This window comes from Alligator mississippiensis, chromosome 15 (assembly GCF_030867095.1).
Source record: "Alligator mississippiensis isolate rAllMis1 chromosome 15, rAllMis1, whole genome shotgun sequence".
Taxonomy (NCBI): Eukaryota; Metazoa; Chordata; order Crocodylia; family Alligatoridae; genus Alligator; species Alligator mississippiensis.
Genome location: NC_081838.1, coordinates 16,391,651 through 16,411,342, shown reverse-complemented (window position 1 = coordinate 16,411,342; position 19,692 = coordinate 16,391,651). Strand labels below are relative to the sequence as shown.

Here is a 19,692-nt window from a genome sequence, read left to right as displayed (position 1 = left end):
TTGCAATGATGCATAAACCATAAAGTGAAGAGGATGATGATTATGACAAAATGTTGTCAAAAATTTAAAAATCAAATTGATCTTCCGCAATGAAGCATGGGTTGACTAGTATCTATATATTAGTGGTGCTTCATTTTAATCATATATATGTCTATACATTAGTGGTGTTTCATTTTAATCATGGAAAAAACTGGATTTTAGGTTACTTTTTTTCAACCGAAAATTGGGAATTTTTTTTTTACCAGAGAAAACCAGGACCCCTGGTTATTAGGCTGATGCATGGTAAGCGTCTCATGTAGACATGCCCAGTGATATCTTCTGGCTGCTCTTTCCCTTGCATCTGAAAGAGTGAGAGCTTGGACTGGGGATTGCAGCCAGGGTTGGGGTTGCTTTTGGATCCAGGACTCAGTGGCTGACATCTTTCAGCCTAACAGCTTTCCAAGGCCTGTTGCAATCTAGGAGAGATCTGAGATCATACCGGTGCTGGCCAAATGTGGGAGCCTCTGTCTGCACCTTTTGCTGGCTGCTGGGTGGTGGCAGAAATAATCTTTGGGACCGCAGGAGGGAAAGGAGGAGGAGGAGGGTCAGTGCTGCTGGTGCAGCGAAGCTGTGAGCACAAACACACTGGGGGTTTTGCTGGTACGATCTAGGAAATGTTGGAGATGAGGCCTCTGAAGAGCCTTTTTTCTCCTTGCCTTGACAGCTTGGAGCTTGGGCATCGCTGCCCTCCTCAGAAGGGAGATTCATCTGTCTCTTGATGCGTAGAAGCCTGGTGCCCATTATGGATTTGCAGGTGAAATATGGGCTGATATAAACCTGGAAATCATTCCCTCCTGGGTGTGCAATCCGGTTTATGAGTCGATGTATATGGAGAGCATAACTTTGCCTTTGTATCAGGGTCACTATTGACTACGGTGCTCATAACGCGCTGGCGTAATTATGATCCGACCAGTAAAATATATTTATTGGAGCACTAGAGAGGCGCTGAACTCAGGGGGAAGATTTAGCCGTATGGGAGAGGAGAGACAGAAAGGTATGTTGGCAGGGGAATCGGGATAGAGCCAATCAAATTTACGGCAAGTGTTGCATGTAATATATAAGCTAATAAAATATCCTACCAAACCCATGGCTGTGACTGCATGTAATACAGTGGCAAAGTGGCTCAGAGCAAGGCCAGAGCATAGCAGTGTCTTGGCAGAGCTGTCAAGCCTGACTTGATACTGAAACCTTAGCCTGAGGGCCACCAAACAAGCCCAGTTTGAAGGAAGCCATCATAGCACCTGATCAATTCATAGTGTGTTGGTCCAAGTGATTTAGGGGTGGAGGTTGCAGTTTTCCCGCCAGCAGGATGCCTGCCTTAATGAGCCAACCATTGCTGGGACCTGAATGGCGAGGAGAGCAGAGATAAGAGGGCACAGGGTGTCAGGGCAGATGATAGTTTTATTAAGAGCAGAGATGATGGATGTTTATAGGAGGGTTTGGATACTGATGCTGCTTCTGGCAGGGGTTGGACTAGATGTGACCTCCCTTCCAGCTCCACTTCTCTAGGGTTTCTAAGAACTTCGCTGTGCTGGGTGATGTGGGCAAGTCTCTTCCCTTCTCCGTACCTCTGTTTCCCCTCCCCTCCTGGACCTCTTGCAGGCCAGGACTGTCCACTGCTGCATTTGGGCCTTGCCCAGGCACCTCCCTGGTCCCTGCCACCACCTCCAGGCATTCCTGCAATAGGAGTCACCATGCATAGGCATGAGAAACCAAGCTCAGCTACACCCTCCACCCATGCCAGGCTGGGCTTGATGTCGCTTTGCCTCGCTGGCTCAAGACCCCCGTTTCCTCATGCATGGAGCCAGACGTCACAACCGAACCCAGAGCCCCAGGACGTCCTAAAAAGGCTCGGATGTGTCATCGGGCCTTTTTGCCCAGTCCTAATTCCTGAATCGGCAGGCGCGAGCAATTTCCCCAGGAGGGCATTTAGACGGGAGATTGAATGAGTAATTTACTGGGCACACTGAGACGGCACCCGATCACTTATTTATGAGCACTTCCTGACAGATCTGGCGCTCAATAATTGATGCCGCGCGGCGTTTAGCCAGGGTCACCAGTAAATAATTCACTTATTACAAACTATGGGATGTTTTATGATGCAGTGAATTACGATCCCGTGCCCGATGCGGGGCTGTAAATATCAAACCCACGACAGGTCCTTAATAGAGAGGACTCTGCCCTGGCTCTCCAGGGGCCCGGCCCCAATTCTGCCAAGGGCCGGAGCCTGCGTGTGCCTTGAAACCTTTTTGGGTCGGATTCTCATCTCAGGCTGGGGCAGCGGATCCAGCCCTGATCCCGGCTTATCCCCAGGCCCATGTGGGGGTGAACAGTGGTGGTGTTTGGCCCTCAATTGAACCCCTCAGCCCATGGGTGCCAGTCACACAGCCCTGGCCCAGCTGCTAGGAAAAGCATCCTTGAACAGGGCTGCTTGAGACCCTCTGCCAACAGGTGGAGGAACCTGAGGAAGAAAATTGGGATGAAAGTGAAGGAGAAAAAACACCAGAGTGTTTGGCTTTTCCCTTCCTGAGGGCCTCATCTGAGGTTTGATGCCAGAGGGAAAGGGTTAAAACAAAAACTAGAGTATGAAGTTTAAAGACAACCTCCCCGCTCCAGCCCATCCCAGCTCGCTGGCTTCCATCTGTCTCACCTGGGGTGGAACAAAACAGCCGCCTTCAGCACCACCATCACCAGGGGTTGCTTCTTTCCCCTCTTCTGTTTCCTCCAGAAAAACACGGGGTGGAAATGTCATTTGTGGTACATCCCCCCAAAACAGGTGAGGCTGCAACACCCTGGAGCAGGGAGGTGCCGGGCTTCGAATGAGCTGGGCGTGCCCAGGTGGGCACTGCCCACAGGGACCCCAGCCCTGGAGGGGCAGTTGTGCCTGTGAGCTTCCCCGATGCCACTGCCAGGACATTGTCCTCCCATGCAGCCTGTGCATCTCTCCGGGCTTCCTTCCCCACCCAGGATGGGGTCCCTGCAGAGCCATCCACTGCTCTGGGAATGCTGAGGCAGGGCAGGGGGCTGGGGGTGTGTGAATAAAAACAGACCTTATTATCCCCACAACTTTGCTAAAAACACCAGGAAAAGCAGAAAGCCCCTCAGGGCCTTTCTGGGGAGAAACAGGGCAGCAAAATGGGTGCATTGGGGGAAATGAAAAGCCCCTTTGGTGCAGGAGGCCCTGTTGGGTTTGCATGTGAGTGGCGTTGTGTTTTACTGTGCCGAGCCCGCCTGCAGCTCTGGGGACCCGGTCGCCAGCTGTGATCAAACAGCCTTTGGCAGCTGGTCCCTGGGGCCCCGTTCAAAGCCCACAGCCATTTCCCCTTGGACAGGGTGCAGGCAGGCCCTGTGCCAGGCCCACGTAGTGCCCAAGCAGGGCCAGGTGGGAGCTGTGATTTCTTGCCCTGTAGGTTTTGGCTTCAGCAGGCAGCTGTGATTTCTTAAGAGCCAGCTCTTGTAAGCCACATAGTCCTTCGATAGCAAAGACATGAAAGAATAAGCCCACAAAACAAAGCCCAGCTCCCAGAGGAGCCTGCAGTCACAGCTTGTTTTCCTCTTTGTAAGCAAGCCCTCTCTCAGTTGCCTCCCTGGGGCTTTCAAACCCGTTATCAGATGCCCCACAGCTGTATCAGATGGCCCACAGCTGGATGCCCTCAACAGGGCCAACTACCCCTGCTGAAAGGCACAGACCCTCCTGTTCCTCTGCTGCTGTCCAAGCCCTGTCCCTGCTAGCCCCCCTCTATTTCTTTGCCCCTTTGGGAGCCTGGGGGCATCTCAGCTTCAGATCTTGATGTGGACAATGGCCACCGTGAGCAGGAGGGTCCCGTAGACAGCGGCAATGACATAGCCCTTCAGGGCGCAGGAGCATGCTCCACATCTGCTCTTGTCATGCCCTGGATCCTCTCCGGGCCTGGGTGTCCCCCCGGGGTCCCCAGTGGAAGTCCTGGCTCTGCTGCCCATGGGTGTTGTCGGTTCTTGCGGAGGTGGCCATGTGCTGCCAGGTGGGTTCAGCTGACGCACTGTGCCGGGGTGAGAAACACAACGACTGTGTGTTACACACAGAGCCTTGGCAGGGGGGTGTCTGGTTGCTGCTGGGGTCCAAGTTTGGGTAGCATTGTTGGGGGGGGGAGTGTGATGTGGGCTGCACCCCCACAAAGGGCCCAGCTGCCACCTCCATCCTGCTGAACTGGAGGGGAGGAAAGAGGAAGAAGGGCAGTGATGAAAGCCAGTTTTCTCCCGGCAGTGCCCTTTGGCTTCCTTCCATGTTGGGCAATGCAAGGAACCACCTACGCCACAGCCCGGGGGGCCACGTGGTGGCCTTGTGGGGGTGACTGAGCTTGGCAGCCCCCACGGGTCACAGGACTATGGCTTGCATGGCTTCATCTAGGAACTTCTCCTTCCCCTTCCCACGTCGCCCCGCTCGCTCGGTACCTGTTTCCTCCTCTGTAGAGCAGGGCGAGGGACCTCCCCCAACCTCCCCCTGGCATGCCAGGTGCTGTATGTAGATTGGGGGCCGACACTCAGCCCTGAGAAACACGGGAAGGAGCATTTCCCCCACCCTCCGCAAGATGAAGGGACTGGATCAGGGTCCTGCAGGGAAGCAGTGGCGGAGCCAGGACTCAGCCCCATGGCTGCAGCAAGTGCCACGATGTGAGATGCAGGGTCTGGCAGGACTCACCTCGGATGATCAGCTCATAGTCGAACATCTGTGGCTGGGTGGGGTTGGACTGGATGTCCACAGTGGCTCGGTAGACCCCACTGTCTGACAGCTGCAGTGCCGTGATCTCCAGGGACAAGTTGCCACGGTGGAGGGCCAGGCGGGGCCGGAGCATGGGATCGTAGTCGGTGCGAAACTCCCTGCTCAGCGGCTTGGCCTCAGCTATGTGTGTGCCACGGCTGGCCGAGAACCAGATGATCCGTGCAATGTCTGGGGCCACGGGGTGCAGGGCAGGGAAGGACAAGGACTCCCCCATGAAGCCCTCCAGCCGTGTCTGGCTGCAGGCAATCTGCAGAGCTGTGGAGCATGGGGGAAGCAGCCTGTGAGGGGCTGGGGGTGGGTATGGGGCAACTGAGGCTTATACCCCCAGACCCTACAAGGCCAAGAGGACTGGGAACTTGTGCATGCACCGGGCAGAGAACCCAAGAGTCCGGCGTGCCCAGCCTCCAGCTCCTGCAATCAGATTCTCTCCCACAACCCAGGAGTCTATGGGCTTGGTTGCACTGGGCTAAACTGGGGGCCTGGCTTTAAAGCTCCCCAGTCATACCAGTCTAACCCCTTGTCCAGGCACTGGGAAACTAACCTCAATCCAAGGAGACGGTTTATTGCAGAGCACTTTCCTTAGATCTGTGCCTTCCCTGGCTCTGGCTGCTGGGCATTTGTCAGCTCTCACCAGGTCTGGGGTCTCATATTCCCAGCTGGACCCCTTTAGCTTGGAGGCTTCTCCATGCCACCCAGGCTTCAGCTCCCCAGTGCCTGGCCCTGGCACCCCCAGCCCCTGCAAACCAGGCTGCCAGGCCAAGGTGACCCACTGCCCCACAGGGAACCAGCTGCTACTTACCCCCCATAGCCAGGAGCAGCAGACACAGCCACATCCCTCCAGCTTCCCCTGGCTGGGCACGTCTGTGCTGTGGGGAGCCAGCCCTGGCTCTGAGTGGGGGACCAAGCAGCTGCCTAACAGGCGCGGGAAGTGCAGGGGAAGCTGCGGTTGGCTGGATGCTGCCGGCATGATGCTGGTCTCTGTTCCTCTTTTTCCACCGAGAATCAATATCTTTCAGCAAGGAGCAGAGAGGAAATATGCTCGGGGCTGGTGGCAGTGGAGGGAGGGCTGCGCCTGCCGGAGGTGGCAATGGGGGCTGGTTTTGGGGGCATTGCTTGGTTGGCAGCACGTAGGAGAGTGCCAGGTGTGTCTAATGGACCGGGCTTGCTTGCAGCAATGTGGATTAGGGGGTAGAGCAAGGCCAGACTCCTGGGGTAGCTCTCACCAGGGTTGTTTTCACCCTGATTCTTTCGGGGGTAACCCTGGTTGCCCCAGGGTGAGGGCACATGTCATACGTCCACTGAGTGTCTGCACGGGTGCAAAGGGCACCTGTCTGGGGTAAGTGTCTCTAGGAAAAGGAGCAAAGGGGCAGGAGTTACGACTCCTCTTGGGGTCACCCCATGAGCAGGGCAAGCTGTGATGCCTGTTCCCAGAGCTGCCTGGGCCCTTTGCTCTATCATGGATGGGAGCAGGCCTGGGGGGAGGTCACTGGAGGGAATAGCACCAGGGTGCAGCAGCAGACCCCATGCAGACCCTTTGCTGCATTGGGGCAGGGGGCAGGACGGCAAACAGCCCAGTCCTGGAAGCAAACCCATCCCAGTGCAAAACTGGTTGAGTGCTGCCATCTGCTGGGCTGAGCTCTCGAAGCTGGGAGGGATTTTGTCTTCTGAAACCTTCTTGGGGCAAAATGAGCAACTTCGGCCCCAGCCAAACCTTTTGCCCATGTGCTTTAGCTCTTACTTTGCTTCACCCCCTCCCACCTGGTTTGTTTCAGTCTTCAGGCAGCTTGCGGGGAGGGGGAAATATTATGATTTCCTTCAAATATTGGACCTGTTTTCATCACATCCCTGCCTTTCCTTGCCCACCCTCAACCCATTGCAGAAATCCAAGCAACATATCAACAACTTTGGCCTCTCTGGCTCTTCTGGCAGCACTGTTTGCTTTGGACTTTTCCTCCCATTTATCTCAAGCCCAATTTAAAACCCCCTCTCAGAAAAGCAAGAACCTGCTGGAGGCAGTGCCCAAGGGCCTGACGCCCTTGGCAAACACCCGGATGCTTCTGAGAGAGCTGCTCAAATGTCATCCCTGCTTTATTGAGAGAGTTGTAGGCATGAGGAGATGCAAAGCTGGTGTTAAAGGGGGCTCTGGGTGAGGTCTGTATCTACGCAAGGGGAAGGGCAGGGTTACCCCCATGTAGGGTAGCAGGAGAGGACAGAGTCATGGGTTTCATAAAGAGGAAGAAGTTGGGCAATGCATTTTGAGTCGGGGTCAGGGGTCTGTTCCCCTGTGGGTGTAACTGGGTTAAACCCCAATGGGATGGAGGGGAAGCTCCCATGGGAGGTGGGAGAATACAGAGGCTTCCCAAAGCAGCAGCAGCCCTGCAGGATAGAGGCGCATTCAGCCAAGATGATGCCAGGACGAGACACGAGCTGAGCCAAGCAGCAGCTGGGCTGGGAACTTCCTCCCGGTCCGTCCATCCATCCCTGCTGGGTGCAGCTCACTCCTGGTGTTTGTAGTGGGGCACAGTCATTGCAGGGCCACCACCATCCCCAGGACAAAGGCCTTCAGCTGGCAGGAGAGTATTACACTGGCCATGGAGTGGGCTGGAGCAAAGGACGAAGAATTGGTGAGCTCAGCCTGGAGGCCCCCAGCCCCCGCATCCCTCTCTGGGGGCTCTCCTGGTGCCCCAGGGTGATGTAAGTGTCGGGGGCAGGTGCGGGCAGCACTCCAAGGGAACCCCTGTGTATCTGTATATGTATCATTGTGTGTGTCCACCCTGTGCCCCGTTACCCTGGGATAGCGCTGTGCTCAAGGCCAGCCAGCTCCCTCACCACCTCAGCACCTCCCTCGGCACCTGGGAGCACTCCCTTGGGGAAACTGAGGCATGGAGCTAGAAAGGGCCAGTGCTTTCAGTGCATTTAGGTGCCCACTTCCTCTGGCCCAGTGCACAATTACCTGCTGTCTCTACACTGCTGCGGCAGAACTGGTAGGGTTCGATGATGAGGGAGCTGGAGTTGCTGGTGTCCTGCACCGTGCATTTGTAGGATAGGTTCTTGTTCCAGGGGTCCAGGTAGAGGGAGAGTTTGGGACCCTCGCTGGAGGGACCTCTGTCCACCGTTGCAGGTCTCCAACTGTAGGTAATGTCGCGGTCCTGGCCTCGTGCCACCTGGCAGGTCAACTCCAAGCTGCAGCTCCCGTTGGACCAGGAGATTGCATTGCCCGTGATGTCTGCAGGGAAAGGGAAAAGAGGGTGGGGGGGAACCAGACCGGTGACCCCCAAGCAGACCTGGGGGACCCTCCTGGCATGGAAGCAGACCCACCACCTGTTGCAACCCTCCCCCCAAATCTGCAAGGCCCCAAGGGCTCCTGTGCTCTGGGCTGGGGCTATGCCATGGATGTACCTGACTCTCCTTGTCTCTGTCCCTGCTGCCTCCTGCTTTGTAGGGGGGATATGATCCCTCACAGCCCCTCTGGATATTCCTTCCTAACCCCGGAGCATGATGGTACCTCTTGCCCATGGATATCTCATTTCTTTCCCTGGCACTGCTTTTACAGACGAGGTGAAACCAGCTGCCCTGATGGGGAATCCCATGGCATTTGGCCTCGTGGACATGCACCCCACTGGCTACGACTTACCAAAGACGAGCAGGCAATACTGCTTGAGTCGCGTGCGCTCTGACCCGTTCTGCGTGGCTGCCACGTACAGGCCACTGTCCTCCAGTAACAGGTTGCGGATCTGCAAGCTGCCGTTGGGCTCCTGAAGGGTCACTCTGCCTGCCAATGCTGGCAGCAGCACGAGGGTAGGCTCTTTCGGCTGCTTGAGGGCCACTGGCTGGCCGTGCAGAGTCCAGATGATGTAGTCAAACTTGGAGCTGTTTCCCACCTCCAGGGGGAATGTAACCTCCTTGCCCTGGAGCTTGCTGATTTCCGGAGTGCGTGAGACCACTACGGCACATCCCAGAGCTGGAGAAATACACAAGAGGCCATAGGAAGGTGCTTAAGGGCTCTTGGTCCTGGAAATGCAGCCAGCTCTAGGGAGGATCATTGCTACTCAAAGCAGCAGCTCAGGGTAGGAAGGGAAGAGCGCTGCACCCCATTCAAAGCACAGAGTCTGAGGGTCCAGGGTGGCAACCAGCACAAATGAGGGCCCTGCTAGACATTATATCTATTACTCCATGAACTGATTAACGGTGAGATACATTTAGACCAGCCACACATGTATGAGATAAAAATGGCTGTCCAGCTACAAAAAGGAGTCAACAGGCTATCCAGTTAATGCTGGAAAGTGTGTAACAATGCCACAGCTGGTTTCTATCCAGCTTTCATTTGAACATGTTGCAGCCCTGAGATGCATGTGCAATTAGGGACAAATTCCTGGGTCTCCATGCTCCGAGCAAACCTACGCTTAGCATGAGGTGACAGGGGAAAGCTTTGCAGCTGGCTCTGGTGTGGGTCCCCGGCTACTTTTGGAACTTTGCTTTGGGCCCAGGCCCAGCAACCTGCTCTGCCCTGCCCCTATTACTAGTGGCAGCATGGCCATAGCCCCATGAGCCTGCAACCCTGTTGTGCTCAGTGCCACAAAGACACCTTGCAGTGCATTTCTTTGCACTCTGTCTGCTATCTCCGGTGCTAGACAGTAGGCCTGTGCAAGTCAGCAGCAATCCAATCTGGCTTTGGATCCAGTCGCTTCGGATGGCCGCGGTCCAATCGGGAGCTCCGGACCGGGTTTCCGCCTTGATCTGGCCAAGCTTTGGAGCCGCCTCAGAGATCCGGCCATAGGGTATAATTGGGAATCAATGAAATAACTATAACTTTGTTGTTTTTTGTATGATTTGGATGAACCTTGCTGGGATGGTAGCCTCTGCTGAGAGCATGAAGCCTGCCAAGTTTCAAGAAAATTGGTGGAGGGGTTTGGGGGGAGCTGTACCCCAAATTCTTGAAAGCAAAACTGTCCCGTCTATGTGTTACAACACAGGGGGGTCAAAACTGCAGGGCTGGTAGCTCTTACTGAGGCCACAAAGCTTGCCATGTTTCAAGAAGATCGGTGCAGGGGTTTGGGGGGAAGTGCCCCTCAAGCTGCAGACAAGCACAACTGGTGCCATGAGTGCTGTGGGACTGATCGTGTCTATCCTGGGGCGGGAGGGGAGACACTGCTGCAGGCCTGGCTGCTCAGCTGCTGTGTTCTCCGTTACCAATCAATCAATCAATCAATCAATCATAATTCACTAGGGGATCAGGGACCCAGGGCCCAGCTCAATACACAGGACCTAGCTACTATATAATGACTTAACGAGCAGCAATTAGCACCTACAAACCCAGGCTAAGGCGAGGAAAGACTCAATACAGACAATCAACTGTCCCCAGACAGACACAGTCTTGGCACGAGTTTTGCCTGTCAGCAGCCAGGGGTGCAGGGCCCCAGGACCCCCCTGCACCGATCTCCTCCACAGCTGGCCGGCATCACAGCAGGGGCCACCATCCCTGCAGCTGTCACCCCGCCGCGCCTTAGCACACGCAGTGTCACCCGTGGCACCAGTTGTGCTTGTCCGCAGCTTGAGGGTCACTTTCCCCCAAACCCCTCCACGGATCTCCTTGAAACTTGGCAGGCTTTGTGGCCTCAGTAAGAGCTACCAGCCCTGCAGTTTTGACCCCCCTGTATTGTAACGCACAGCCATGACATGAGTTTGGCTTTCAAGAATTAAGGGTGATGTTCCCCCCAAACCCCGGCACCGATCTTCTTGAAACTTGGCAGGCTTCATGCTCTCAGCAGAGGCTACCATCCCGGCAAGGTTCACTGAAATCAGACAAAAAAACAACAAAGTTATAGTTATTTCATTGATTCTCCACTATACCCTATGGCCAGATCTCCGAGGGAGCTCCGAAGCTTGGCTGGATCGAGGCGGAAACCCAGTGCGGATTGGATCAGATTGCGGCCATCCGAAGTGGCTGAATCTGAAGCCAGATTGGATGGCTGCTGACTCGCACAGGCCTCCTAGACAGGGAGCGCTCCCTGGTAAACAGAGGAGACCCATGTGGAGAGCAAGCCAGGTGGAAGCCCAGCAGTGCCAGCGTGTGCATGTAGCTACAGCTTGCTTTGATAAATGATATCCCATTTTGGATGAAGCGTGATTTCATATGCTGTAGCAAACACCTACAAGGCAATCCCCATCACAGAGAGAATGCAAGCTAAACACACGGTACAGATGAGAGAAGGAATACCATTACCATGGGGCAACAGAGGCCCGGAAGGTGCCAGGTTGCTATTTTAGGAGTCTCCCAGTGTGATTTTGGATGCCTCGAGGTGGAGGTGCCTGACTTGAAATACAAGAGGCAGCTTGAGTTAAAGGGGAATCTTTGTGAGCAGCGGAGGGTCTTAGATACAGAGCTGGGGAGTTCTGACTCCATATGGCAGAGGGCAGTGGGGTATGTGTGTCACATGCATGCCCACACACGTGCACACACACATATGCACATGTGTGCACACACACACACACACACACACACACACACTCATTGCTGAATCATCTGAGGGGCTCCTGTTCCCAATGCCCCATTCACCCCCTTCTGGTCCCATCTGCTCTGACAATGGGCTGCTTCTACCCATCTCTTCCCCAAGGGCAGAGGTATTTGTTTTAATGAATATATTTCATGTTCCAGGTCAAATCAGACAAATCAGTTTCAAATCCTATCGACCCAAGGGCAGAGGTTCAGGACTCAACAGCTGCTGCTGCTGTCCCCCTGCCCTGGGGTTTCCAGGCTGGGTGCAGCAATGGCTTGTGGACCATGCCTTTTCCTGTTGCTGTGGGAAAAACTGTAGTGTCAGAATTGGGTGTGGGGTTGTGCGGGGAGGCGAGGGGGATTGCATCATTGTGTTTGTCAGTGATGCTTGTTGGAGCTGGGCTCCGAGAGGGGGGTGAAGGGCCTCGGGTACCTCTCCTGGCAGGACAGACCTGGCATCAAGGGAACAACTGGCTCCCATGGGAAGCAGGGCAAGACCCAGGGCTTTCAAAACAGGGCGGAACAAAGCTCTGGGTCAGAGTCTCTGTGACCCTTCTGGCCCCTTGACTTGCCAGGAGGGGAACCAAAGGCTGCTTCTCCCCTGCAGGATGCGGGCGCAAAGCGAAGGGGCGATGGCAGGAGGGTTGCAAAGGGTAATGGACTGTGGCATAAACAGAAAGTCCTTAGGGCAAAGGGTAAACTCCCCATGGGCGAGGGCAGGGGGGTTTCCAGGCATCAGTGAATCCAAACCATGGGGCCATTTTGGGAAGCAGCTGTTCTAATCTTGCTGGCCTATGTGACGGGCCCTCCCTCCCGCCCCAGCCGACTGGAGCTTCTGGTTTATGACTTAGGGCTTCAACTCTCGATCCCCAGCAGGAGAGGGTGGGGTTGAATCTCAGCCTCCCAGATGACAGAGAATGGCCCCAGGCTGCCTCTGGAGTTGAGATCCAGCCTGCTTCCCACCCCGTCTTGAAAGTGCAACTACCAAGCAGATGGCCTGATGGTCCTAGGACCCAGAGCTAATGAGGAACCCAGCAAGACCCTTCTCTACAATGAGCCTGGACCCCACACTCCCCAGAAAGTGTCAGAGGGGCAGGTTTGCTTTGCCCTGCCATTGCTTGGGGAACGGCAAACCATTCCTGTTGCAACAGCTGGGACAGCACAACCCAATGTCCCCACCTCCCCTGACCTGGTCACATCTGGATGACCCACTGGGATAAGAGAGTGGGTGACTTATGAGCCCCACCAACTGTGCCCACCGTGGCTATGGGAATACCCCTGTCCCCTCCTGAGTGGTCAGACAAGCCAGGCAAGAGCTTGGCACTTACCTGCAAGCAGGAGGAAGCTGAGGAGACTGGACTTCTGGGCATCCATCCTGCTGTGGCTGGCTGGAGAGTGGGGCAGAGGCAGAGGCAGGATGCTCTGATAAGGTCAGTCGCTGGGAGCGACTCTGCACAAAGTGATAACGAGCAACAAGCAATATCTTGTGACTTCCTTCTTCAGTTGCTGGTAGCAAATCTGGGGCGAGGCTCTGGGGTGCTGGCTGGCGTGGGTGGGGGATGTCAGAGCTCCAGTGTAGGGTGGCCTTCAGCCAGGCTTGGGGGCCAGCTGTAAAGTGTCATGTGTGAGAAATGATCTTGCTTCTAGGAACCCTTCCACCCTCCCAGCTGGCGGCTCTCCCAGGCTTGTCTAAAAGCTTTGCTGCGGGGTCTGAGGAAGTTTCCAAGTCAAAAAGTTCTTCTGAGGGGCCAGTACCAGTGATGTGCCAGTGCCACCCAGCTCAGGCACCACAGCGCCGTTCAAGAGAGCGTTCCCCTCCTCCCACCCATGCTGAGCCAGGATGCACCCGGCTTCTGACTCCTGGCATGAAGCAAGACTGTGGGCACTGGGATTGTCCTGGAGAGAGAGGATAGACCAAGACCTCCATCAAAAGAAGTTTTCCAGCATCTGAGAGAGCCAAAGAGCCAGTCATGCTGCAAACTCAAGACCCCGGAGGACCCTCAATTCCCATGCACTTGATAACAACCATTTCTGTGCTGGAGATCACTTACCGTGGCCCTTGTACTAAATACGGTTGCTGTTAGGACCCCTCTGTCTTCTTTCTAGATGAAGGCCACAGGAACTCAGGCTCCAACCCGAAGTCCAAACAGCCCTATGTCCCGTCTCCAGCAGTTGTTTTCAGGGTTGAGGTGAAGGAGCAAGGTGCTGCCAACTCCTCCAGGTCCTAGGGTTAGGTGTGGTCAAGGTGGAGAGCTACGAGGAGAGACAAGTTGTGCTCTATGGAGCAGGTTAGAAGAGACAGCGCAAGGCATTACCCAGCCATGAACGAGGTACCTTGCTAAGTGAACACTTTCCCCTAAAAGATGGCCCTTAGGATAGACAGTATCATTTCCGCCGTCTTCAAAGCATGTGGGACTGCGCTCTCTAGACCACAACCTTTTATTATCTGATTTACCATATGTAATGCAAAGACATGTTTTATGCTAATGTCCCCATACCTATTGGCTCAAATTTCTACCTTCACTCCCTGTTACATCCCCACCATACCCATACAAGGTGATGTTTGTGACATAAGATTAAAAGTTTGAGCTCCAGCTTAGTCAGCACAAAGTTTGGACCGGGCTCAGCGGTTTGGTACAAATGGCTCATATGCCTGGTTTTGCTAATCTTAATACAACATGACCTTTGGAAGTCTGTGCAACTCCAGCTGAGCTCAGCTGTGGTGTGGAAGCACATGGAGACGGGACCCGGAGGTGCTGGCGTGATGGAGACTCCCCTAGACATGGCGGGCTTTGCTCTCTGCCGGCCAGAGGATGTGGGTGACTGGACTGTGGCTCTTGGGGCAATTGCGAGCCCCCCTGAGTGCAGCAGGGAGATGATTTTCCCCAGCATCAGGCTTTCTAGGTCACAGACGACAGGGAGGATCTCTGGGCTGCACACGCTTCTGCTGACTCTGCACCCTGCAGGCTTGAGGAGCGAGGCAGGAGCTGTGTGGCCTATAAATGGGGCACCAGGGTGGCAGAAACTGGGCTCCCTTCCATGCTGGGGAGGGGAAGGGTGCGGGAGACCACATGCCCTCCGGGGAGACAGAAGTATCCTATTCCTGCCTTTGCCACTGGCTTGCTGAGTGACCCTGGGCAAGTCCCTCCACCCCCCATTTTCCCATTTCCTTTAGGGTGGATCCCTGCCCGGTCTCAGTACAGGTACAGCAATCTCAACCCTCCCCTTTTCTGTGGTGCAGTAACACTGAGATATTGGCACTGAACTTTGGGGGTCGGACTCGATGATCTATTGAGGTCCCTTCCGACCCTAACATCTATGAACTCTGTCTTAAGGCGCCGGGTGCTGCACGTACCTGGAGGCAAGAATCCCTGCGGCTGAACTTGGCAAGACCGGCAAACCCAACGAGAGGAACAGTTTGTTCCTCGTTGCAGCCAGGATGTCCTGTGCTGCCCATACTGTCTGGCCAAGCGTGACTCCACTTGTGCATTGGCAGAAGGGGCCGTGGGGATGCTGCTTCTCTGGAAAAGGGAACAGCGTGTGACAGATCTCTGGGCACAGCAGATTTTTCAGGGCGATACCAGACGAGGCGGCAAGATAAGGGCATGTGCTGTAGGCAGCTGCTGGGCTGCGATAAAGCTGCACTCCTTGACTGCAGGGCTCCCTGGCCCACTGAGCATGGCAGATTTGGGGGAGGGGGTGGTCACAGATGGAGACCTGCAGTGGCCAACGGTGCCTCTGAGCAGAGGAAAGCTGCAGGAGACGTGTGCATGGGGTGGGCCAAATTTTGAAGGGAGCTCCAGCCACTGAGGGCAGTGCCCGTCCTTCTCCTTGTGCCATTCACAAGAAGGGCATTGCTGTGGGTGCAAGGCAGGCCTCCAGGCCTCAGGTCCATTCCCAGCTCTTTCTGGCAAGACCTAAGTCACTCGGTGTCTGTTCTTGGCTCTTCCTAGAAGGGCCCTGATGTCTGTTCTCAGCTCTTCCCAGGAAAGCTTTGATAGATAGCCTCTTTGTACCCAGAAGCTGGATGGGGGCCCTCACATGGATGATCAGCTTGCATGGCCTCACCCACCACCAGCCAACAGTCAGCTGAGGAGGCTCCCCTGCTCCCCACTGAGCTGCCAGCCCCCCAGGCCTCCTGCTTCTGGTATAGGAAAGTTTTGCTTTCAATGTGCTTCCCCCTAGTTGGACCCCACAGTCGGGCCAACAGACAACACCCTGCTCCCTCCTCTTGCCCCAGCTTCTGGGCCTGAGGCCAGCCTGGAGCAGACCCCTTGGTAGGACATCAGAGCTGGCAGGAGAGACCTCCCTGGGGCCAAAGCCAAGTAGGAAAGCAGGACTTGGCTCCCTGTGTCCTACACTGTGTGCTACCCATATGCAGTACACATGTGCACACATGTGTGAGCCTGTGTTTCATGGAGCAGTGGAGCAACTTCCTGCTTTGGAGAGTGGGAAAGTGCTGGGTTCCCACCCCGTCAGCTGAGGCCCCTTCATCCTAACCCTTCTCCCTCCTGCTATTCCCTCCTAACTGCAAAGTCCCTTGGCAGCTCCATCATCCAACCCACAGCTCTGCCAGTACCTCACAACTCCAGCCCACAGCCCCCCTACTCTGGCCCCCTAGGGCTGTTGTGTTTGCACCCTGGCCTGCACCTTTCCCAAGCAGTGCGTGACCTTTTGCAGAGCCCTGCAGAGGGAGGTGAGGGCCCACTGGGGTTTGGGCAGCTCCCAGGAAGGAAGCGTTGGTTTCCCCATCCTGTTCTGCCAGGAAGACAGCACCGAGCACCGGAACAGGCAGGAGGGCTTGGCCCTGCACGGGGAATGGCTGCCTGCAGGGCACTGATCACATCTCAGCCCTGGCGTGAGATCAGCAGCTTCTGAGAGCCGCAGTGGAGCTGCAGCCTCCAGAGCGAGGAGGGATGGAGGAGGCAGCCGGTGGGTCCGGCCCCTGGCCTGGGGGAGTGAAGCAGGTGCTGGGTGGAAAGATGGCCAGGAAGCCAGCCGGGAGTGGGCTTACCTGGGATGGAGGCCTGGGGGGAGCACTTGGCTTTGGCCCCATGAGCTGCAGCTGCCACCTGCCCCAGCTGGCGAGAAGCCCCCAGCACTGGTGCCCCCAAGGGATTGCTACAAGAGGCACCAGTTGGCACAGCCTGGGGACAGAGGCAGATGGGCTGGGGTGCAGGGGGGCTAACTGTGCCATTCCTGGGAGCAGGGGTTAGGCAGTGGCTGGGTTGCCAACTTGCAGTTCTGGGTCTGTGTCAGGCAGTGATGTAGCATGCACCCTGCATCAATGCTGGATCCAGGCCAGGCTCTGCTGGGGGGTCTCCAGGGTGGGTGAGTGCTGCAGGACTCTTGGATACCAGAGCCACTGTCTGAGTGCCAGGCAGGCAGAAGGAGCATAAGGCTAGAGCCTTCCTCCTCCTGGGGAGAGCATTAGTGCTCCCTACTTGGAGCTGGCTGCAGCTTTGGGACGGCAGTGCCCCTGGCGACAGAAGTACCCAGGGACAGGGGGGCAGCACCTTGTGGGGTCCATGTTCCTTGGTCCAACCCCATGAAAAGCCTTCCCCTGGGCACTAGGGACAGTGTCTGTAGGAGCAGCAGGACGAGCTTCTTGGCCTGGCAGTAGGGCAGTGCCAAGGCATGGGAGGAGGAGCAGGAGCAGAGGCCAGGCCCAGCACCTGGGAGGGTGCGGTGCCCAGGGCAAGCATCCAAGCAGGGGCAGAAGTGGTGCTGGGACCAGGCTGTGCTTGCTGCAACAGGGAAATGTGAGGGGTCTGCAAGAAATGGCCCTGCCAGTGGAGATCCTGGCATGCGGGGACCTTGGCATGGGCAATACTGATGGATGAGGGCGCCCTGAGGGATGTGATGCAGCCCAATGCGGCTCTTGGTGGGTGGGGGGAGGATTGCCACTGGCAGGGTTCAAAGACACAGACAGTGTAGAGGAGGGAAGGTTCATTTACAGACTGCAGCTGCTCCCAGGACAGTGATATTTTGTGTTGCCCATGTCTGCAGGCCCCAGAGTGCAGCCGGTCCTTGCTCTGAGGACTGGCAGCCAAGGTCTGCCAGCCCAACTGGGCAGGGGAGGAGGCAGCCATGGGGGGATTCTCTGCTCCAGGGTGCCTGTGGGCCCACAGTGACGGGCGCTGCATCAGGGACTGGCCTACAACACTTGGAGTCAGACTCCTGCAGACCCACCAGCTGCTTCTCCATGCTGCAGCCTCCCTCTGTCCTCCTCTTCCAGAGCAGAGCAGGGCTGGTGTGGGCTGGGTCTTGTTCATTCCCGTTTCGGTTGCTTGCTAGCCATTATGTGCACTGCCATGATCCCGGTGATCAGCATCCCTAGCACCAGCAGCCGGACAAGCCCCTTGGCCTGGCAGTAGGACAACGATGAAGCCTGGGCAGGTGAGTTTGTTGGAACTAGAGCAAGGCAGAGGGTCAGAGCCAGGGGGAAGTGGCTGGTGCTGACCTGCAGTGGTTGCCCAGGGGTGCAGTGGGGATGGGGCCAGCCCCTGGGGTGCTTCCACAGGGAGAAGTCCTGCAGGGAGCTCTGGGCCTGGGCTGTCCCTGCACAGAATTGAGTGCAGGTGGCTCCCTGGGTAGCAGGGTAGGGGGGAATGAACTTGGGGAGTGGGGCAGCAGTGCCTGCCTGGAGTCAGGTCCCTCATGGTGGCAAACCTGGTGCCCTGATGCCCATTCTCCCCAGGTTCGGGCTGTGCAGAGCTTCCCCACAGGGCATGTTACCTGCACAAAGGGCCTTGACAGAGGACGTTGTGGAGTTGCTGCTGATGGGGTTCTGCACTGTGCACGTGACATTAATCAGAAGATCTGGGTGAGAAATTTTCATGGTGGATCATTGAGCAGTCATATTGTGGGGCTCTGCAGTGCTCCAGCTGTAGGTCATGTCGTTGCCACCATTAGGGACTGTGCAGTTCAGGGTGATGGTACAGGGTCCATTCACACAACTCCTGGCACTGCAGTGAATTGTGGGCTGGGGCAGCTGCTCTGCAGGAAGAGGAAAGGAACCAAAATGTGAGGATACAGGTCTGATGGGAAGAAAACAGCACCCTGCCTTCCTGCAAGCATCTCCGTGAGACACTACTGGGAGAGCAGAGCCCCCGAGACTGCCAGGTGACAGAGCAGACAAGAACAAGGCCGAACAGCCCCCCTCAGGTGATGCTGGATGGGTCCGTGCAGAAAGCCCTGCAGGTGGAAGACCCCTGCAGGGATGTGTCTGGGGTGAGATGCCCCTGGTGACTGATATTTCTATCCAGGGATTTTTACTCAGGAATAACCATGCTGACAAGTGGGTAAAGCAGAGACTGCTCCCCCGGACCAGGGCACAAGCACGAACGCTTATTCACATCCCTAGGGGGTATTCAACACCATTCCTGTGCCCTTCCAGATCTTTACATTAACTAGGTGGTTGCATTTCAACTGTAGGAGAGAGACTGCTGTGCAGGCTTGGTGGGCAGAAACTGTTTAACTCCTACATTGTCGAGTTATTTTTGCTGCAGAGTTAAAAAAGAAAAAAAAAACAGCACTCACCATAGACCTGCAGTGTGTCGAGCACGCCCTGCCGGGAGCTCGGCGCTGCCCGCGCCCTTCCCGGGCCCTCCCGCCCCGGCCCGGCCCGGCCCGGCCGCGCTCCCCGGCCCGCGGCAGCGCCAGCAGGAGCAGGAGGAGGCGCGGGGCCCCGGCCATGCCGGGCACGGCGCTGGGCCGGCGGCTGCGGCCGCTCCGGGGAGGCGGCGGCTCCGGCCACGCTGCTCTCGGCCCGGGCCAAGCGGGAGGCGGCGGCCACGGACCCACAGCCCGCCCGGATCTGCCGGGGAACCAGCGGGCCCGGCTCGCCGGGGCCAGGGCGATGCGGCTGGGAGGACACGAGCTCCCCGCACCCAGCGCAGGGAGGAGCCATGTCCGATACGGGGCAGGGGACGGGGTGACCCCCGCGCACCCCCTGCAGCCGGCGCTGGACCCTTCCCGGGCGGGTCCCCGCTGCGGGTCAGTCCGCACAGCCCTGCGGAGGGAGGCGAAGGGCCACAGGGCCTGGGCAGCTCTCAGCACGGAGGCGATGGTTTCTTCTCCAGATCTGCCGGGCAGACAGCCCCGAGCACGGGAACAGCAGATAACACCCCAGTGCCCTGGTCCGGGCTGCATGAAAGGGGACCCGGGGTGGGGGCTGCACAGAGCCTGGCATGAAGGGAGCTGGGCACGGATAGCACGGAGGCTGAGCCCCCCTGGGTGCCGGGGTGGGTGCGAGTGGATAGGACACTGCGGGGTGGGGAGGAGGTTTGAGCTTGGCAGGGTTCAGATGCACAGAGTAAAGATTTATTCAGAGATCACATATATATATATTTTTAAACACACACACACTCTCTCGCTCTCTCTCTCTCATATATAC

General features: G+C 56.6%; 3 protein-coding genes across 3 annotated transcripts; all 3 read right to left on the bottom strand.

The window, feature by feature from the left end:
• Positions 1-1,420: 1,420 nt before the first annotated feature.
• On the bottom strand, positions 1,421-6,784 carry LOC109283477 (uncharacterized). Its single transcript, XM_019488644.2, has 3 exons — positions 5,598-6,784; positions 4,718-5,053; positions 1,421-4,058 (listed from the first exon to the last, which is right to left on the bottom strand). Exons 1-3 carry the CDS (start codon positions 5,629-5,631, stop codon positions 3,820-3,822), a joined length of 609 nt encoding a protein of 202 aa, XP_019344189.1. The 5' UTR covers positions 5,632-6,784; the 3' UTR covers positions 1,421-3,819.
• An 84-nt stretch (positions 6,785-6,868) lies between these two features.
• Positions 6,869-14,151, bottom strand: LOC106737879 (SLAM family member 9). Its single transcript, XM_014597706.3, has 5 exons — positions 13,346-14,151; positions 12,623-12,902; positions 8,433-8,759; positions 7,752-8,024; positions 6,869-7,399 (listed from the first exon to the last, which is right to left on the bottom strand). Exons 2-5 carry the CDS (start codon positions 12,666-12,668, stop codon positions 7,323-7,325), a joined length of 723 nt encoding a protein of 240 aa, XP_014453192.1. The 5' UTR covers positions 12,669-12,902; positions 13,346-14,151; the 3' UTR covers positions 6,869-7,322.
• A 3,988-nt stretch (positions 14,152-18,139) lies between these two features.
• LOC132245929 (transcription initiation factor TFIID subunit 4-like) lies at positions 18,140-19,486 on the bottom strand. Its single transcript, XM_059719402.1, has 2 exons — positions 18,837-19,486; positions 18,140-18,293 (listed from the first exon to the last, which is right to left on the bottom strand). The coding sequence occupies exons 1-2, from the start codon at positions 19,204-19,206 to the stop codon at positions 18,142-18,144; spliced, it is 522 nt and encodes a 173-aa protein (XP_059575385.1). The 5' UTR covers positions 19,207-19,486; the 3' UTR covers positions 18,140-18,141.
• Between the last annotated feature and the right edge of the window lie 206 nt (positions 19,487-19,692).